Raw genomic sequence first — 16,302 nt, 5'->3', positions numbered from 1 at the left:
GGAACAGGCATGCGGTCTGGAGTGTTGAAAGAGCCCTATCTATCCCCAAGGCTTTTGAAGAGCAAGTCTTATTTGTTTGGCAGCTCCGCACTGCAAAGTCCTGGGATTTTCCAGTTCATAGCGCAAGCGATGACCGTCAATGAGCGGATTCCAGCGAGACACCAAAGCAGGCCATTTCAAAGCACTTCCCCAGATTTAGAATACAAACGACCATCTCCTGAGGCTCAAACTAAAAGCTATAAGTCCCCAATAGGCTCTATGGACAGCAGCCATGTTGGGAATGAATTGGGCCCCTTCCTTACTTCCTTCACAGGTGTCACCAATAATACTAATTAAGGCGCTGTTCCATTTAGTGTGGTATAGTGGTTGTCTTATTTTCAAGGACGCCCATAACTCTGAGAGTGTACAAATGGAACCAAATGGACCCTTACGGGTCCATTTGGTTCCATTTGTACACACTCAGAGTTACACACCCACCATAAGGGGCCATTTGGGAACCAAAATGGAGTGTTTCTAGTGAGCCAACATGCACAATATCAGCACCCTGACCATAATGGAACAGAGCCTTCATTAGTATCATTGATAACACCTGTGAAGGAAGTAAGAGGAGGCCCAATTTCTTTCCAATATGGCGGCTGTGCATAGAGCCTATTTCACCATCAAGGCCTGTTAACCGTGGTCTCACTTTACGCCGCTTGTTTTCTGTTGTTGTACAGTACGTGATCGTTTAACCACTTTCAACCTATTTTAGGCACGTAATTATAGGCAAAAATTGTCAAATATTTTATATATTTTTTTTAATAGTGAAAATAGCCAATCTACAAGCTCACAACACATTGCGAGCTTGTAGATGGGATATGTTTGCTAGGCGTCATACAATGAAGTATATAGAGCTGAAGCGTTTAAAGCGACTGCTCAATGGATGGACAGATGTTTTAGAAAGGATAGGATGGTCTCACCTTGCAGCCCTCACAGGCACTGACACCATAGTGGTACCCTGAGGACTTGTCCTGGCACACGAAGCAGGGCTTGTAGACACGGGGTGGCGGGGGCGGTGAGGGCGGGCTTGGCACAATCTCCTCCGAGCTGGTACTCTGCGTCTCTATCGCTGTGGAGGAGAGAGAGAGAGAGAGTGGGCATTACTAATCCATATCTGGAGGGCTCCGAAGATGGGAGTTACACACAAATGTTTACACCCGCACACGTGTTAACACACTGACACATAGAAGAGGACACAGGCACACAACATGTTGAGAGCTTGTAGATCAGCTATTTTCAGTGTGCGACATTGGCACGCTTTTTCCGCGGCAACTACTTCTAAATCAGACATAACTCCAACCCTAACCCCTAAACCTAACCTCAGTATGCCTAATCCTAGCCCCAACCTGACCATTTTCCTAATTGTAAGCCTATAATTCCCCAAATCTTTTTTAAACCATAAAACAACCATTTCTCCAGGAAAATTGTCCTCACAATTTCTCACACATGCACACACACACACACACACACACACACACACACACACACACACACACACACACACACACACACACACACACACACACACACACACACACACACACACACACACACACACACACACACACACACACACACACACACACACACACACAAACAGCAAATCCAATCATTGCACAGATCTTTTCAGAGAAAACATAATCCATACAATATTTGGCTTACACCGTGTATAGACTCTCTCTCACACACACACACACACACACACACACACACACACACACACACACACACACACACACACACACACACACACACACACACACACACACACACACACACACACACACACACACACACACACACACACACACACACACACACACACACACTTAACACAGCAAATCCAATCATTGCGCCATTGTTGTGGAGTGTTGTTATATACTGTCAACCTTGGAGGGAATTTATATGAATGGGTAGAGAGAGACGAGGCACATCAAAGACCAGGATGCTCTAAATGGCCAAGGAGAGGAACTGTCTGACTAGCAGGGAAGAAACCTCACCGACATGGAGGAACTAGAACATTACGGCAGTACCGTATGAATCCAGGAACGTCGAATTGAAGACGGCAAAAAAGGAGAACCAAAAGAATTACAGCTAAGGCTGTCATTTTTTTTTTTAGATTTTTTTTTTTGTTGAAAAAAGTAGAACATTCAAAAATAGCTGATCAAAACAACCTCACAATGTTTTTTTTTTTTACTAATAATAACATGCCAAAAGCAAGGGTGCTAAAATCGGGAATGTTAACCGAGTTAGCATTCAAAATTTGAATAAATAAATCAAAAAAATAAATAGCAAAAGGAGTTACTCTTTGCCGCTCATTTGTATTTATTCTGCATGGTTCTTCAATGGCAGAACAGCACACAATGGACCGACTTAGAAGAAGAAACACAGTACAGTAAAGCTATAGGAGCTAAGATGATTACTCATATAGGATATGATAGGCATAGGCAGTCAGCCTAGCTGCAGGCTGCAAGCACAACAACATATGGACAGCATATACTGTAACTACATAGTGTGGATTTGTGTGTGTGTGTGTGTGTGTGTGTGTGTGTGTGTGTGTGTGTGTGTGTGTGTGTGTGTGTGTGTGTGTGTGTGTGTGTGTGTGTGTGTGTGTGTGTGTGTGTGTGTGTGTGTGTGTGTGTGTGTGTGTGTGTGTGTGTGTGTGTGTGTGTGTACATAAACATGGTGGCTTGAGAAGCTGGGGGAGGGAAACCTGCTGTTGCCCATGTGCAATAGGCCGGACTTTGTCCTTAATATCCTGTGTGTGTTGCAAAACACCGCTCTTTAAGTCACATAAACAGACAGACACACACACACACACACACACACACACACACACGCTGACCCTGTAGTCTATAGCAGGTCAAGTAAATGGATTTCATGGCCCGCGTTTGCCAACTGTGTATGTATACACAACTGTACTATGTTGTGTGTACCGACTTGAACAGCCCAGCCTAAAGGCGCACAAGCAAATACAGTTTTCTTTACGTGCACGGGCTTCCGCGCATTTGTGAAATGTGACAGAGGTGACATGCCCAAATGTGTGCCGTATGCTTGAGTGATCCACATCGTTTTTCTTCGATATGCAAGGATTTAAAGTGCATCTACAAGTGTGTGCTCCACCCCCTGCCCGCCACCCTCTCCTCCCAACATCAGCTTGACAGAGGAGGGATTGGTGACGTTGGGAGCAGGCAGCTCGGGAGCTGCCTGGAGGCCCTGGGCTTGGCACTCGTGTGTGAATAAGCCGTCTATATTTAACACGGCAGGGGCGCATTCAGCAACTACAGCTGGGAACACACTCCACGTGACGGCAGCGCAGACAACCCACTCTGAATGGCTACACACACACTCTCAAACTCGCTCTCTAATCAAACCCTACAGTGGAGAACACAAAATATGGACGCAGTGTACAGTATGCATTTGTAATATTTATATTTTGTTTCTTTCTCGCATATGCACCAAAAATGCATACATACATACACACACACTCATTGGCTTTCTCCTTTATTTTATCTTTTCAGTTCTTGTGCTAAAGCTTGCCAATCTCAGCATGCATGGGTCAGATGGCGCTGGGGGCCGATTACATTGAGAGACTAACCAAAACAAAACGAACCGAACCGATGGATCTATTATGTTGGCAGGGCAACCCAGTGAAAGAAAAATACAAGATGCTACAGCAACAAAAGCTTTTCTACCTTGTAGCCCACTGGGACTCAGCCTCTAAATCTTCCCGGCTAAAGCCAGCTATCTCGGCTATCAGAAACTTGAGCACAGGAGCAGTTAAGCTAAACAGCAATGAAGCTCACATTGCAAAGACCAACAGTGACACCCAATCGGGCCACAGGATATTAAGACACTCCATCTACGGGGCCAGGATATCTCTGTTAGGTCTGGAATGATAATTGAGTGGGCAAGGACATGTCCCGTGGGCAAGGACATGTCTCGTGGGCAAGGACATGTCTCGTGGGCAAGGACATGTCTCGTGGGCAAGGACATGTCTCGTGGGCTGCGGTTCTCGCCAAAGGTAATGCTAGCTGTTTAATAAAGCATCGGTAGCCGACCAGCATAGACTTTTGGGCATTGTGGTTGTCTGAGCCAAGGCCTGATTCATCCTGAGTTGCAGGCTGGTGTGGCCCACTGAAAATAGCATATCCACAAGCTCACACCGCATTGTGCTGCGACGCGTTGTGAGATCTACTGTTTTCATTGCGTGACACCGGAGCGCAACTATTTATAAGTTACCAATATGTGGCGGGGTGTCTATTAGTGACACATGTGACACTAGCGTGTTGGCTGGCTTGCTGTTTAGACTCTGCGGGAGATTTCGTGGCTACGTTTCATCCAGGGGTGGCACCAGCTAAGTTCTCATTAAACTTCCCTCGGGTTTGGCTTTGGGCTAGCACTAGCCTTGTTAGCTCCAAATATTTAGCGTCTCAACTCCCATGCTCCCACAGTATCTCTTCACTCGCACGGCAAACACACAGAGTCGCACGCCATGGGAAGCTAACCACACAGCCAGCGCATAGTGTATGACCTTTTCTTAAAAAGGTCCTGGCGGTGGGGGAAGGCTTTTTCTTCAGGGGGGTCTTGTCTGTGAGTAAACACTAACCAGGCCTGGGAAGAACTTCAAAGAGGGAGATGGGGCCTGGCCCCTTCCACATAGCTCTACAGAGGAAATTAAAGGTGATCTAGCAACTACTCCCAAAGGATGTGTGCACATGTGTGTGCGCGTGCGCACGTGTGAGTGTGTGTGTGTGTGTGTGAGTGAGTGAGGAGAAAGAAAAGGAAGACAGAGACAGTGCAGAAGGAGAGACTGGAGGTGAAAATGAATAGTATACACTAGAGTCAAATGTGCGGTGTTCCTTTTTACCCCTGAGATTGTACAAATGGAACCAAAATGCATCTGTAAGTGTTGGGCTGGCACACATCAAGCATGTTTTTTCCACAGAGCCCTCACTCGTCAAATATGCATGCATGTTGCCTACATCAGTGGTTCTCAAAGAGGAGTTCGGGGACCCCCAGGGCTCCTTGAGGGGTTCCAGGGGGTCCCCAACAAATTGATGTTCCAGATTAACCCCTTTAACCCCATTTTATACTTCAACTATTCAAAAATAGCCGATCAGCAATTCAAAAATGGCTGAAAAAATCTTGAATAATTTTTAACAGCATAAATCTTCTCTTATACGTTTCCATGTCACAAAATATTTTCAGATGGGGGTCCAAGGCCAAATAAATACAGTATCAATTTGGAGGTCAAACATGAACTACTGACATGGCACAGAGACAGGAGTCAGAGGCAACTGAATATTTACTTCTGGATGTTTTCATTGTGCGATTGACATGAATTTGTTCAGTGTTGAGGGGTCTGCTGAGGCCAAAAGAGGCAGGAGAGCAGGCTTAGTCACTGGGGAGCCAGAGGGCCATAGAGATGGACAGAGAGAGAGAGAGATTATGGAGGAGGTGAACAAGATAATGAGGGCGGAGTGGGTGAGGGGGGAAGGACAGGAAGAAAAAGGTCACAGAAGATACAGCAGAGACAGAAAGAGAGAGAGGGAGAGATGACGGAGCGATAAGAGAAATAGAGAAATGAGACCCGGGAGGACAGATGGAGCGATTGGAACTGCTTCCATATGATGATGAGAAAGAACGGTTGTTTTACCAGTGCTTTTACAGATACACCTGTCTGGCAAGGTCCATCTGACTGAGAAAACACATGCACACACACACACATCTCAGGTTTCCACTCTAACTTACAAAACCAAGCATAAGCGCAGCTAGGGACACTCCATGTTAATGAATGCAGCCTCTCTTACTGGCCGTGCACGGATCCTCTGCTGCTTATACAAATACATTGTATATAGGGTGACCAGATGTTCCACTGTGGCCAAGAACAGTCGCCGCGCAAACCTGCGTGCGCAATAAAGCTCATGAGCGGGTGCTTTTTTGATGGGTTCCAAGCTGCAAACATGACTCTAGTAAGGCCTGCCACTAATTCTACACCCAGGGACCCGCTCCCCGGAGTGTCACTACGGACCCCCAGCTGCGGCTCAAGACTGTGACCGGGCCTCTCCATGGAGCACGACCGTGGATTTCTACTACACTACACTATACCACTACACTATACTGTATATTATCTTAACATTCTTATATTATACCATTATATACAGCATACACATTATTGCTGTACTATATTATATTATCATATACTATCTTACACTATTATATTTGCTACTATTGTTATTGTTACTACTTGTACTGTATCTCTTTCTGTCTCTCCTGTCTCTCCCTCTCTCTCTCTCTTCTTTACCCCGACACGGTCGAGGCAGAAGGCCGCCACCCTAGAGCCTAGGGTCTACCTGACGTTTCTTCCAGTTAAGAGGGAGTTTTTCGTTGCCACTGTCGCAAAATTGCTTGCTCAGGGTGGGATTGTCGGGTCTCTTCTCTACATGTAAAGTGTCTTGAGACAACTTGTTGTGATTTGACACTTTAATAAAATTTAATTGAATTGAATTGAATGACCATTTGTATGGAAAAAGAAAAGATAGAACAAAAATCTTAAGTCATCAAAGTTATGAGCCCCTGGGATACATACAGGCGCAGTATATTTTCTAGAACACATGAAGGGTCAGTCAGATGTGATTGGTTGACAAGAGAAAAAAGAGAGGCCATTGCTAATGTTTTGCTTTGTTTTGTTCTGAGCTCCACAAGCCTCTTATCAGGGTTTGGATGAGTGGACTAAGTCACAAGCTTTTAAACAACCGTTTAATGTCACCCGATTTGCCCGATGAGAGCAGCAGGGAGTAAGGACTGGCCGCTGGGGAATGCAAAGAAAGGGGTGGCAGACGACAGACGTATTCAGACAATCGTCTCTGTCACTAGGGTGAGCAGTGGCAGGGGTGGGGTGATCAGAGATTCGGGGGCACTAGGGAGCAGTGGGAGCGTGTCGGAAAGGAGGAGAGGAGTGGGGGAAGCGGCCACGGCTCATCCTTTGCTTCCATTGTCGTTTTTGTTTTTTTTGGCTACGTGTGACCTTATATCTTCGCCCATGCCATTAAGGCCTGGCAGTCAGTGCACTCATGTCAAACAAATTAAACTTAAATAGAGCGGGCTCCTTATGTAACGTGGCATATTCTCTCATTAGCAAAAACCCATTCACCGTTTCCCCGTCCTCGTCTCCGCGTGCTCTTGATGTGGAGCGATTACAACCCCACCATTAATGCCATGACCGCGGAACTATTCGTCCTTATTAAAGCTGTCTTCATTAGACATGCACACACAACACAACACCCCGATACCAAACACCACCCACACACCCTATACAAAGCATCTCTGCACATAGGCGCTTTGCCTTCTTCCAACCTTCAATCCAGCCTCGTGCTCACCATCCAACCCTGTCACACACACACACACACACACACACACACACACACACACACACACACACACACACACACACACACACACACACACACACACACACACACACACACACACACACACACACACACACAGCACAAGGGCCTAATGAGAGCACGCATGAAAATCTGGGACACAAGGACAAGAGTCTGCAAGGGGCCTGGCGACTGTAATTAAACACAATGGCTGGCTTCTAAAGGCTCATCAAGCCAAGGCAGGCATGGAACTGAACAATGGCGAGCCTGTGAGATGGGGCGAAAGAATGAGAGAGAGAGAGAGTGAGATAGAAGCTTGATGAAGAGGACACCATTAGTTACCAAACATCATCAGCCTTTATTCAAACATTATTCAATGCCAGAGTGTCATACAGACTGAGCAGCGCCAGTCATTGTACACGACACTTAAGATTACTGTATGAGCAGCCTTCATAACACACATGGTCAGGCACAGGAACAACTAACTCACACAAGGCTGGAGAGCAGTGTTGCCAAATAAGCAACCAGGTCTATGGAAACAAGCCCAATAGAAGCAACTAGGCCACATGAGCACTTTAAACCTATATGCATCGGCTCTTTGAAAATAGCGTTGTGAGCTAGTAGATCTGCTATAAAAAAAAAAAAAAGAACAATGTGAAAGATTTTTGAAAGATTTTAACAACACAAATCTGGTTTGGGGGTCCCTGGCACAAAATGTTTTCAGATGGGGATACGTGAACAATTACATATTAATCTGGGGGTCCTTTGACATGAAAACGCACGAGAACCTCTTGTTTAAACAACATTAACAAGCAAGCCCAAATAAGAAAATACACTTTAGAAATAAGCCCAAAAACCTGCAACCTGCAACTACCAATATTATTTACAAGCGACTTTACAGAAACACAAGCCCAACGTTTCTTATCATAAGCAGACATGGCAACACTGTAGCCTGGCAAGTGGCTACATGCTAACCCTAGCTATTTGTGTGGCTGCCCGAGTTCCAGCCCAGAGCCCCCACCATCAGCTTGTACAGTAGGTGCAGTAGCCAATACTCCAGGCCCAGTTACAACAGCTCTTTAGCCTAGACGGGACTAGCATGAATAAACAATAAGAGTTGGCTAGCTTGGCTGAGGAAAAGAAAAAGGACAGGAAGCCGTGGCCCTGCAAATAAAAAACCCTAATGGAAAACAGCACAGTCTTACTGATAAGGAATCTATGGTGCTTGGGCGTCAGGGTGAAACACAAACCACTCCAACAGTCCTGTCATTGTTGTTAACCAAACCCAGGGATAGAGTAGGCCCTGGAGCCTAGCGTTCTGTCAGGGCAGTCAAACATGGCTGAGTATAGGCAGAATAAGAACAGTAGGGCCCTGTCAGGTGCAGCCTGTGAGAAGACACAGCACGCTGTGCTGCTTTGAAACAACCCAGGCTAGCATAGCATGACACCAGCGAGTAACTGGTGATGACCCAAAGATGTAGAGAGATTAGAATTTGATTCTTAATTAAGCTTTTGCCGACAACCCTTTTAGATTCATGATTTATCGGTAATGGAGTTATTTCAGGGTATGAAGAATGTGCAGGTTCCGTTTGAGCAAGCAGATATTTGATCTCATAAAACCATTCCTGGATGACCAATCAATCCTAATTCCTTCAGATCTTTGCTTTGAACTTCACAATCCTAGCCACTAGCCAGGCATCACAAACATAGTGCAGCAGGGATGCAAGCTGTGAGCGCATGTTTCTCTGCGCTCAAAAAGAAACCACTGCAATAGTTTCACGTATCTCAACATGCTTGAATTTGGAGGAGTCAGAGCAGCAGTGATTTCATTAAGCTACAGTGTGAGTGGCTTGTAAAGCCACTCTTTAGCCTCACTTTGCATTCATCAAGAGCCACAAGTGCACTTAGGGAGACACTGCGCTATCTCCCGCACCTCGTCCATAAGCAATTACCCAGCAGGCCAGACCTAAGTGGACAAATATGTACGAGACACAAATGGGGTCTATACTGATGATAAACCGCCCCGTGTGCTCGCACTGACACAAGTTGGCCTGGTTATCATCAGCACTTCAAAGGCTCCAAGGCCAGACAGACACACGCAGATACCCGCAGTCCCACACACACACACAAAACACATGACACACACACACACACACACACACACACACACACACACACACACACACACACACACACACACACACACACACACACACACACACACACACACACACACACACACACACAAGCCCACCGGCTATAACGTAACCTAGGGACCCTTGGCTGGTCTGTCTGGGCTCTGCTGCACTGCTGAGCTGTTCGTGAGGTTCAAGCCCTGCGTTAGCCCTCTGAGATTCGATTACCTTCATCCCCACTGGTTATTGGGCCCAGCTGTGAAGCATATTAATGAGATTTCATCGTCATTAGGGGGGAAGCTAACTACATTAGCAGGCTGACTGGCTGGCTATAAGGCTGGCCAGCGGTCAGGGAACTGGGAAAACGAGAGCCGTGGGTGGTAGCGGTGATGGGAGGGGTACAGAGGAAGACATTTACAGGGTCCTCCAGTATGTCCAGTCCTCCTCAATCACAGACCATTGTGTTCCTCTCTGGCTTCTATTACGTTAGACTGTAGGACACACAAGTACACACACTCGCACATGCTTGACATGTGTAAAACACACAGACAAGAACAGAGTAAAACACACAGACAAGAACAGAGGGACAGACACACACAGGCTCGTTTTTCTTTCCATTCAAGTACACAGGACCAGAGACACTAGATCAGTCCAGACAGACCACCACACCACAGACTGCCAGATTAGAGCCCTCTTTGAAGTCAACCTAAAATAATGACCTGGGACGGCCAAAGAGCCGGCTCCAGGGGGAACGGCTTGGGAGTTGTAGTCCAAGCAGTCTTGAGAGTCCATAAAAACTGCTGGCAGCAACATCAGAACTATTTTTAATCGGTGGTTACTAGAGCAGGCCTGCGAGCGAGGCTGCAGATGGGCGTTAGTCAAACAAGGTGTGTGTGTGTGTGTGTGTGTGTGTGTGTGTGTGTGTGCGTGTGCGTGTGCGTGTGCGTGTGTGTGTGTGTGTGCGCGCGCACGTGCACACGTGCGTGCGGCTTTTGCGAAACATATTCAGCATTTATTTCTGGTTTCTGTGTCAAGAAGGAATGTAGGTAAGCAGAGGATAGGCACGCGCTTGCTCGCGTGCACACAAACACAAACAAACACATCAGAACTGCTTTGTCAGCACTCTCCAATTACTGAGGGTGGAAACGGGGCTGTTTCCTCGCTTGCAGGGAAATCCTGCCATTCACCAGCGAAGCGTCACAACAGGTCTCCATTGAAAATAGCCGGGCCTCTGTTTGCTGCCATTACTGTGATCAATGGCGGCAATGCCACAAGGCTGGTGTCTGGCCACACACACACACATGCAGACAGACAGCTGTAGCGGGGAATGGCAGTGCGATGTGTTTGTGTTCAAACATAGATAGGGTGAGAGCACTTATTGGATGGGAGAAGGGGAGGAAGTTGGCTATGGTGTGTAGACAGACAGAAGTGGAAGCACACACAAAAACAGAAAGTCAAGCCCGTCGAGCAGACTGCCTCTCATGTTCATACTAATTAAATCCAGCCTTCTCACCTCTTCCACACTCTCTCCCGGGCATTCCCCCGGTGAAGGTGGCATTCGCCTTCTCCTCTGTTTTAACTTTCATCCTACGCTAGACTTCTTCCCCCTCGTCATTGATTGCTTCTACTCATTCTGTCCATCGTTGTTTTCATCATCCTTCTTTCCATGCTCGTGGTACGCTCACATCTTTTTAGTTTTCACGTGAAGGTTCCCTTGTGGGCAGATCTTTCTCGCACCCTGACCTCTCATTCTTTTCCTCTTTACCTGCGAGGATTCCCATCACTTTCAATTAGTGAGCGGTCTGTGTGCGTACGACCTCAGCCCTCAATGAGATCCACCTGGGAGGGAGACCGCTTCGAAAGCATGCACAGGCCTCCATCTTCCCATGTACACAGCATGTACAGTGAACAGTGCTAATGTGTACAGCCAAATCTACCCACTATTTGAAGACAGACTACTATCATTTGATTTTCCAACCAAGTCAGAGCTTCTAAAGCTAACCCTATGAGTTTCCTTTACAGGGCAGGCCGTTTGCCAAGTTAATATGGTTTTCCCTGATACTAGTTTTCTTTTCACAATAGATAGGCTCTGCCTAGACCATTTATTTATTTTAGTTTACAAAATGTAATAATACATTTTGTTAATACATTTATGTTCAAAATCATATATACTGTACATTGCCATAAGCAAAATTGAGAGAATTGAGAATTGTGAGGCCAATTCACACCACTACAAGTATCACATAGTGTTGCATACGTTGATGTGTTTGAACTGTCAAAAAACAAATTTCATTGTGTGCCAATGGTCCATTACCCACAAGTCAGTTGCTTACATTACACCAGCTATACGCCTCGACATACAAGAGAATGCACCCTGCAGGGCAGTATCACAATCTGATATCCCAATACCCCTAATTTGCTAAACAAGGCAAGTCATTCAAGGCTCCACGAGGCGATAATAACCACAGAAATCTGATAGCATAAGAGTACAGCATTTGACACAAGCATGTACGCTCTACACTGAGCAGCAAGTTCCGAGAACGAGACAGATAGGGAGTGATAGCCTAAATATTTCATTGCGCAACTGTGATACTCACTGGAAATACAATAATAATGTTTTAGCTTAAAATCAAACACATCATGGTTGAATGTGCGACGAAGTATAAATTAGCCGATATGCTGGTGGAATGAATGCGCAATAAAAGGAAATATGAAAAATATGACAGAATATTTTCTGCCTGTTAGATATGGCTGTCATTAGTCAAACTCGCAAATAGTCAGGGCAATATTGCTGACACGCCCACATCAGGAATGCCACATCCACAGCAACGGTTTTGGCTCACATGGGAATCTCTGCGCTGTGGGGGCATTTTGTTGAAATGAAAACTCAGAAAATACTGTGCTGGGTAGCTGTTGGCCAAGGGTGCCAGTTTACCACCCTCAAACTAATGGACATAGTATGTGACGACAGTAGCCTATATCATGTATGAGTAGGTGTAGGAGGGAGCTGGTGGATCCCCCCACCCCACCAGTCCAGTTGTGCCCGCAACGCAGCTAAACGAAAATAAAGAGGAAAAAGCAAGGTCAATTAGAACAAAAGAATGACAAAAGAAGGAGACAAAAATCTATTATCTATAATCTAATGATCTATTATTTGCAACAAGCTATTATTTTCTTAGTGATTATTCTATCGATCACTTTTTTGATTAATCGAATAATCGAGAAGCGTGTTTTTAAAAAGTATATATTTTCAAACGTTTTATATAATGAATCGATTAACCACTTAAGAGTTGTTTTATACGTCGTTGCACAACAGTGTCAAGCGAAAATAATGAAAATAGCCGATCTACAGGATTTCTTTCTACAGGATATTTTTTGGGCAACTTTTATTCAATAATGTCATGGCCAAAATAGGGATCCATTATTAATCGGTTATTTTTATTAACGTATCAATTATACATTTTGTTTTATTCAATTAACTGTTGCACCCCTACTAAAAAAACAAACAAAAATGAGGGGTAGTCTGGAGAGAAGAGAGACAGAATACATGAGATGCTGCCACCAAGGCTCAGCCTTATAGTGAAGTAATGGGAACTAATGTGAACAGACTTCCATCACAGTTATGCAACCCCCCGCCCATGCGGCATCTCTACCAATTGCAGCACTTCTGGCACCATGCCCCACCCCTCCTGGGAGAAGATTGGATGAGATTAGAGCGAAAGCTTAATCTACTTTTGATATCATTTGTTGTGGAGAGTGAGACTTATCACTTCCACTTAAGAGGCTGGGTTGCATTCTGCGTTTCAGAGAAATGACAGCTTCTTTTTTTTTGGGGGGCCACCGCAGGAATTTAAGATTTTGCAGGGAGAGGCTGAATAGAATGAATGCTGGACAGCTTAAGAGTTCTTGAAGGGCTGTGGAACAAGATTAAAGACTGCGGCTGGCTCAGCAGCCATGATTTGATGAATAGTGTTTTGAATTGCCGCTAAATAACTCCCCAATCTAGAGTGTTATCATAAGACAAACACACACACACACACACACACACACACACACTCAAATCTGTGATAGACGAGGTCCAGAGCAGAGGGCGAAGGGCAGGGCACTGTGGGGTGAGCAGGGGGGCTGCGATGGTCTCTCCTCAGCAGCAGGAAATGGCGGTGTTTGTGTATGGCCAGAAGTGGGGCAAACACGCCAGGCTGAGGTTTTGGAGGAATAATTTATGTTGTCTTTACATGGGGGGCTGGACCGGGGGGGGGGGGGGGGGGGGGGGTTTAAGTGTGTATGTTTGTATTAGCGTGTGAATACATGACATTGAAAGCATGCGTGCACAAGTGTGCATGTGTGTTTGTGTACGCATGTGTTGCATGTGTGTTACGCACACGGGTGTAAATGTGTGGGAGAGAGAGCGTGGGTATTTCGAGGCCTAATATCCAGTATTTTCTTATCTGGTCCAGGCATGTTTCTGATCAGGCAGGACTGTGGCCCCCACCATGCTCCCAAGCCTTTCTCCTGGGGCCCAAGATAACTTCCCTCTCCATGCTGCCAGGCCCCCTGTAATAACAACACACCAGGTTTTCCTATCACAGCTGCCCCAGTAAATGGAGACAGAACTGAGAACATGTGTGGACAAACTAGAGGAGAGGGAGGGAGGGGTACGGATGGAGGGAGAGAGGTTAGCAGATGGCAAAGGCGACGTCTACGGGGGCTAGACTTTGAAGGGAACTCAAATACACTAGAAATGACAGGCTTATCATGGGATTTTCTAAGCTCCAAACAGAGACAATAAACACTCGCTGGCATTCCTTTGCGCTTGAAGACTTTGGACCGACCAAACGACAGAGCTAAAGATAGCCTTGAAGAACCTCCATGATGTTGGAAATTTGTGAAAACAGGGTTTGTGAACATTTTATAGAGGTGTTCTTAAAGGACCCAACCCTTTTGTGGTTCAACAACCTACCAGTTCTTAGGTTTTGGAGTGGACATTAACCATGCTAGCTGCTGCTGTGTGCCAGACTCTCTATCCCTGTAAATAATGTATATGTATGAAGCCTTCTCTCATCGAATGTAAACACAAATTCACAAGCAGTCGATTGCAAAGTGCACAACATGGTCTGCCAGTGGCAGTCTATATTGACGCAAATTATAAAGGCAAATGTGACAGATTTAGCCTAGAGCCCACAGCCCCCACCCCCAACCTCAAATTCAAAAGTGCCGACAAACTCAAAACCCACTCGTATGATTATGGAGCCGTTTGTGAGTCGAAAAAAACACAGAGAACAAACACATAAAAGCGGCATTCGACGGCCGCTATGTTCCAAGAAAGAACTCGACTTCCCTGGAAACGACTTCCCCTGGCAACCCGGAGTAACATGTTGTAACTCTATACAGCAGCTGTCCAGGCCTGCTGACTGACGGTCGGGTTATGTGAGTTGGCACATGCCCTGGCACATGCTCGAGGGTGACTGGAGACACTTGGCATGAACTGATGGCATGGGACATGATGAAAACAACCACTGGTGGGCACTAGGAGGTAAAGAGCACACTTATGCCCACTGGTACAGGACATGGATGTACCAGTGGTATAGTGAGTGGGATTGTGTAGATTCCCTGCTATGTCATGCATGCCGGCGGCGCTCCGTGAAAATAACAGAATTTCGGCGAGTGTCACCGCCAAATGTCAAAGTATAAATCACACTTCATGTCACAGAACGCAGCATTAAGGCTCATTTATACTCCCGCAACGCTCAGAGGGGGAGACAGACAGGGGCAGGGACATCCCAGCTTTAGGGACATACGCTCTAGAGTCTAAGCTATGGGGCTTGATGCAGCGGACACTTACAAATCACGGACAGACCCCTCACCGTCCATCTCCCCCTCTGAAATGTGTGTGGTATAAATGGGAATTTAGGAAGGTGTGTGTGTGAACACACAGGGTCAGACGTTAAGGTTTATTCTAGTGATGCACGATATTAACGATAGCATATCGATATCGGACGATATATATATACGTCTAGTAACTTTTCCACTAGTAAAACTGGTGCTACTTTCTCAATTGGTCGCACCAGTACATCAAAGCGCAGTAGTAGGGTGGTTCAACATGCTCCATCAGTGACCTAAAGCCTGGTGCACATCAGCATTGTCTCTCTGTGGTAAAAAACGCAGTCTGCATCCCATATCAGAACCAAGCCCTTAATAACTAATTAATGTGTTAAATGCAGTCTGAGAACTGCCGACTGCCTTTGAAGAACAGGATTGTTATGCGAGTTTCATCATCATAAACACACATCAAGCACACTCGCACTGATGATGAACGTGCAGACTCAGAGACGCATAATGATCATCATGCACTCGCGTGAATTCAAAATAGTAAATTAAAATAGTATTTGACACTTTAGTTTGGTCACAGCCCTACTCGGGTAGAGAGGATCAGCCAAGACAGACAGCCGCAAACCCGCAATTGATAGGCGAAATTGTAGTGCTTTATGTCACTGTGCCTCCCATTTATCCATTTGTAATTCTGAGTGTACAAATGTAACCAAATGGACCCGCAATTAACACCCTTTTTATTGCGTGATGTCTGTCTGTGTATAACCATGCAGAGCTAATGCACTGAGCATGGGCTCAAAGCCTTCATCATTGTGGTTAAGAGCTTCAGTCAGTAAGCCTAATGCAATATAAGACAATATATAGGCCTATCATCACTGTCATGTCTGCCACGTGAGTAATCTGTGTGT

At 45.8% G+C, this 16,302-nt stretch overlaps 1 protein-coding gene across 7 annotated transcripts in view; it reads right to left on the bottom strand.

The window, feature by feature from the left end:
• raraa (retinoic acid receptor, alpha a) overlaps positions 1-16,302 on the bottom strand; it is a 206,287-nt gene that overhangs the window by 19,891 nt on the left and 170,094 nt on the right. For all 7 annotated transcript variants that reach the window (XM_084078015.1, XM_084078016.1, XM_084078019.1 and 4 more), the window contains one exon: positions 960-1,108. In XM_084078015.1, coding sequence (XP_083934141.1) covers positions 960-1,108 — 149 coding nt within the window. The remainder of the gene's footprint in view (positions 1-959; positions 1,109-16,302) is intronic.

This window comes from Gymnoscopelus microlampas (genome assembly GCF_963454915.1).
Source record: "Gymnoscopelus microlampas genome assembly, chromosome: 14".
NCBI lineage: Eukaryota > Metazoa > Chordata > Actinopteri > Myctophiformes > Myctophidae > Gymnoscopelus > Gymnoscopelus microlampas.
The sequence above is the reverse complement of the archived record's forward strand: the minus strand, read 5'-3'. Positions and strand labels throughout refer to the sequence as shown.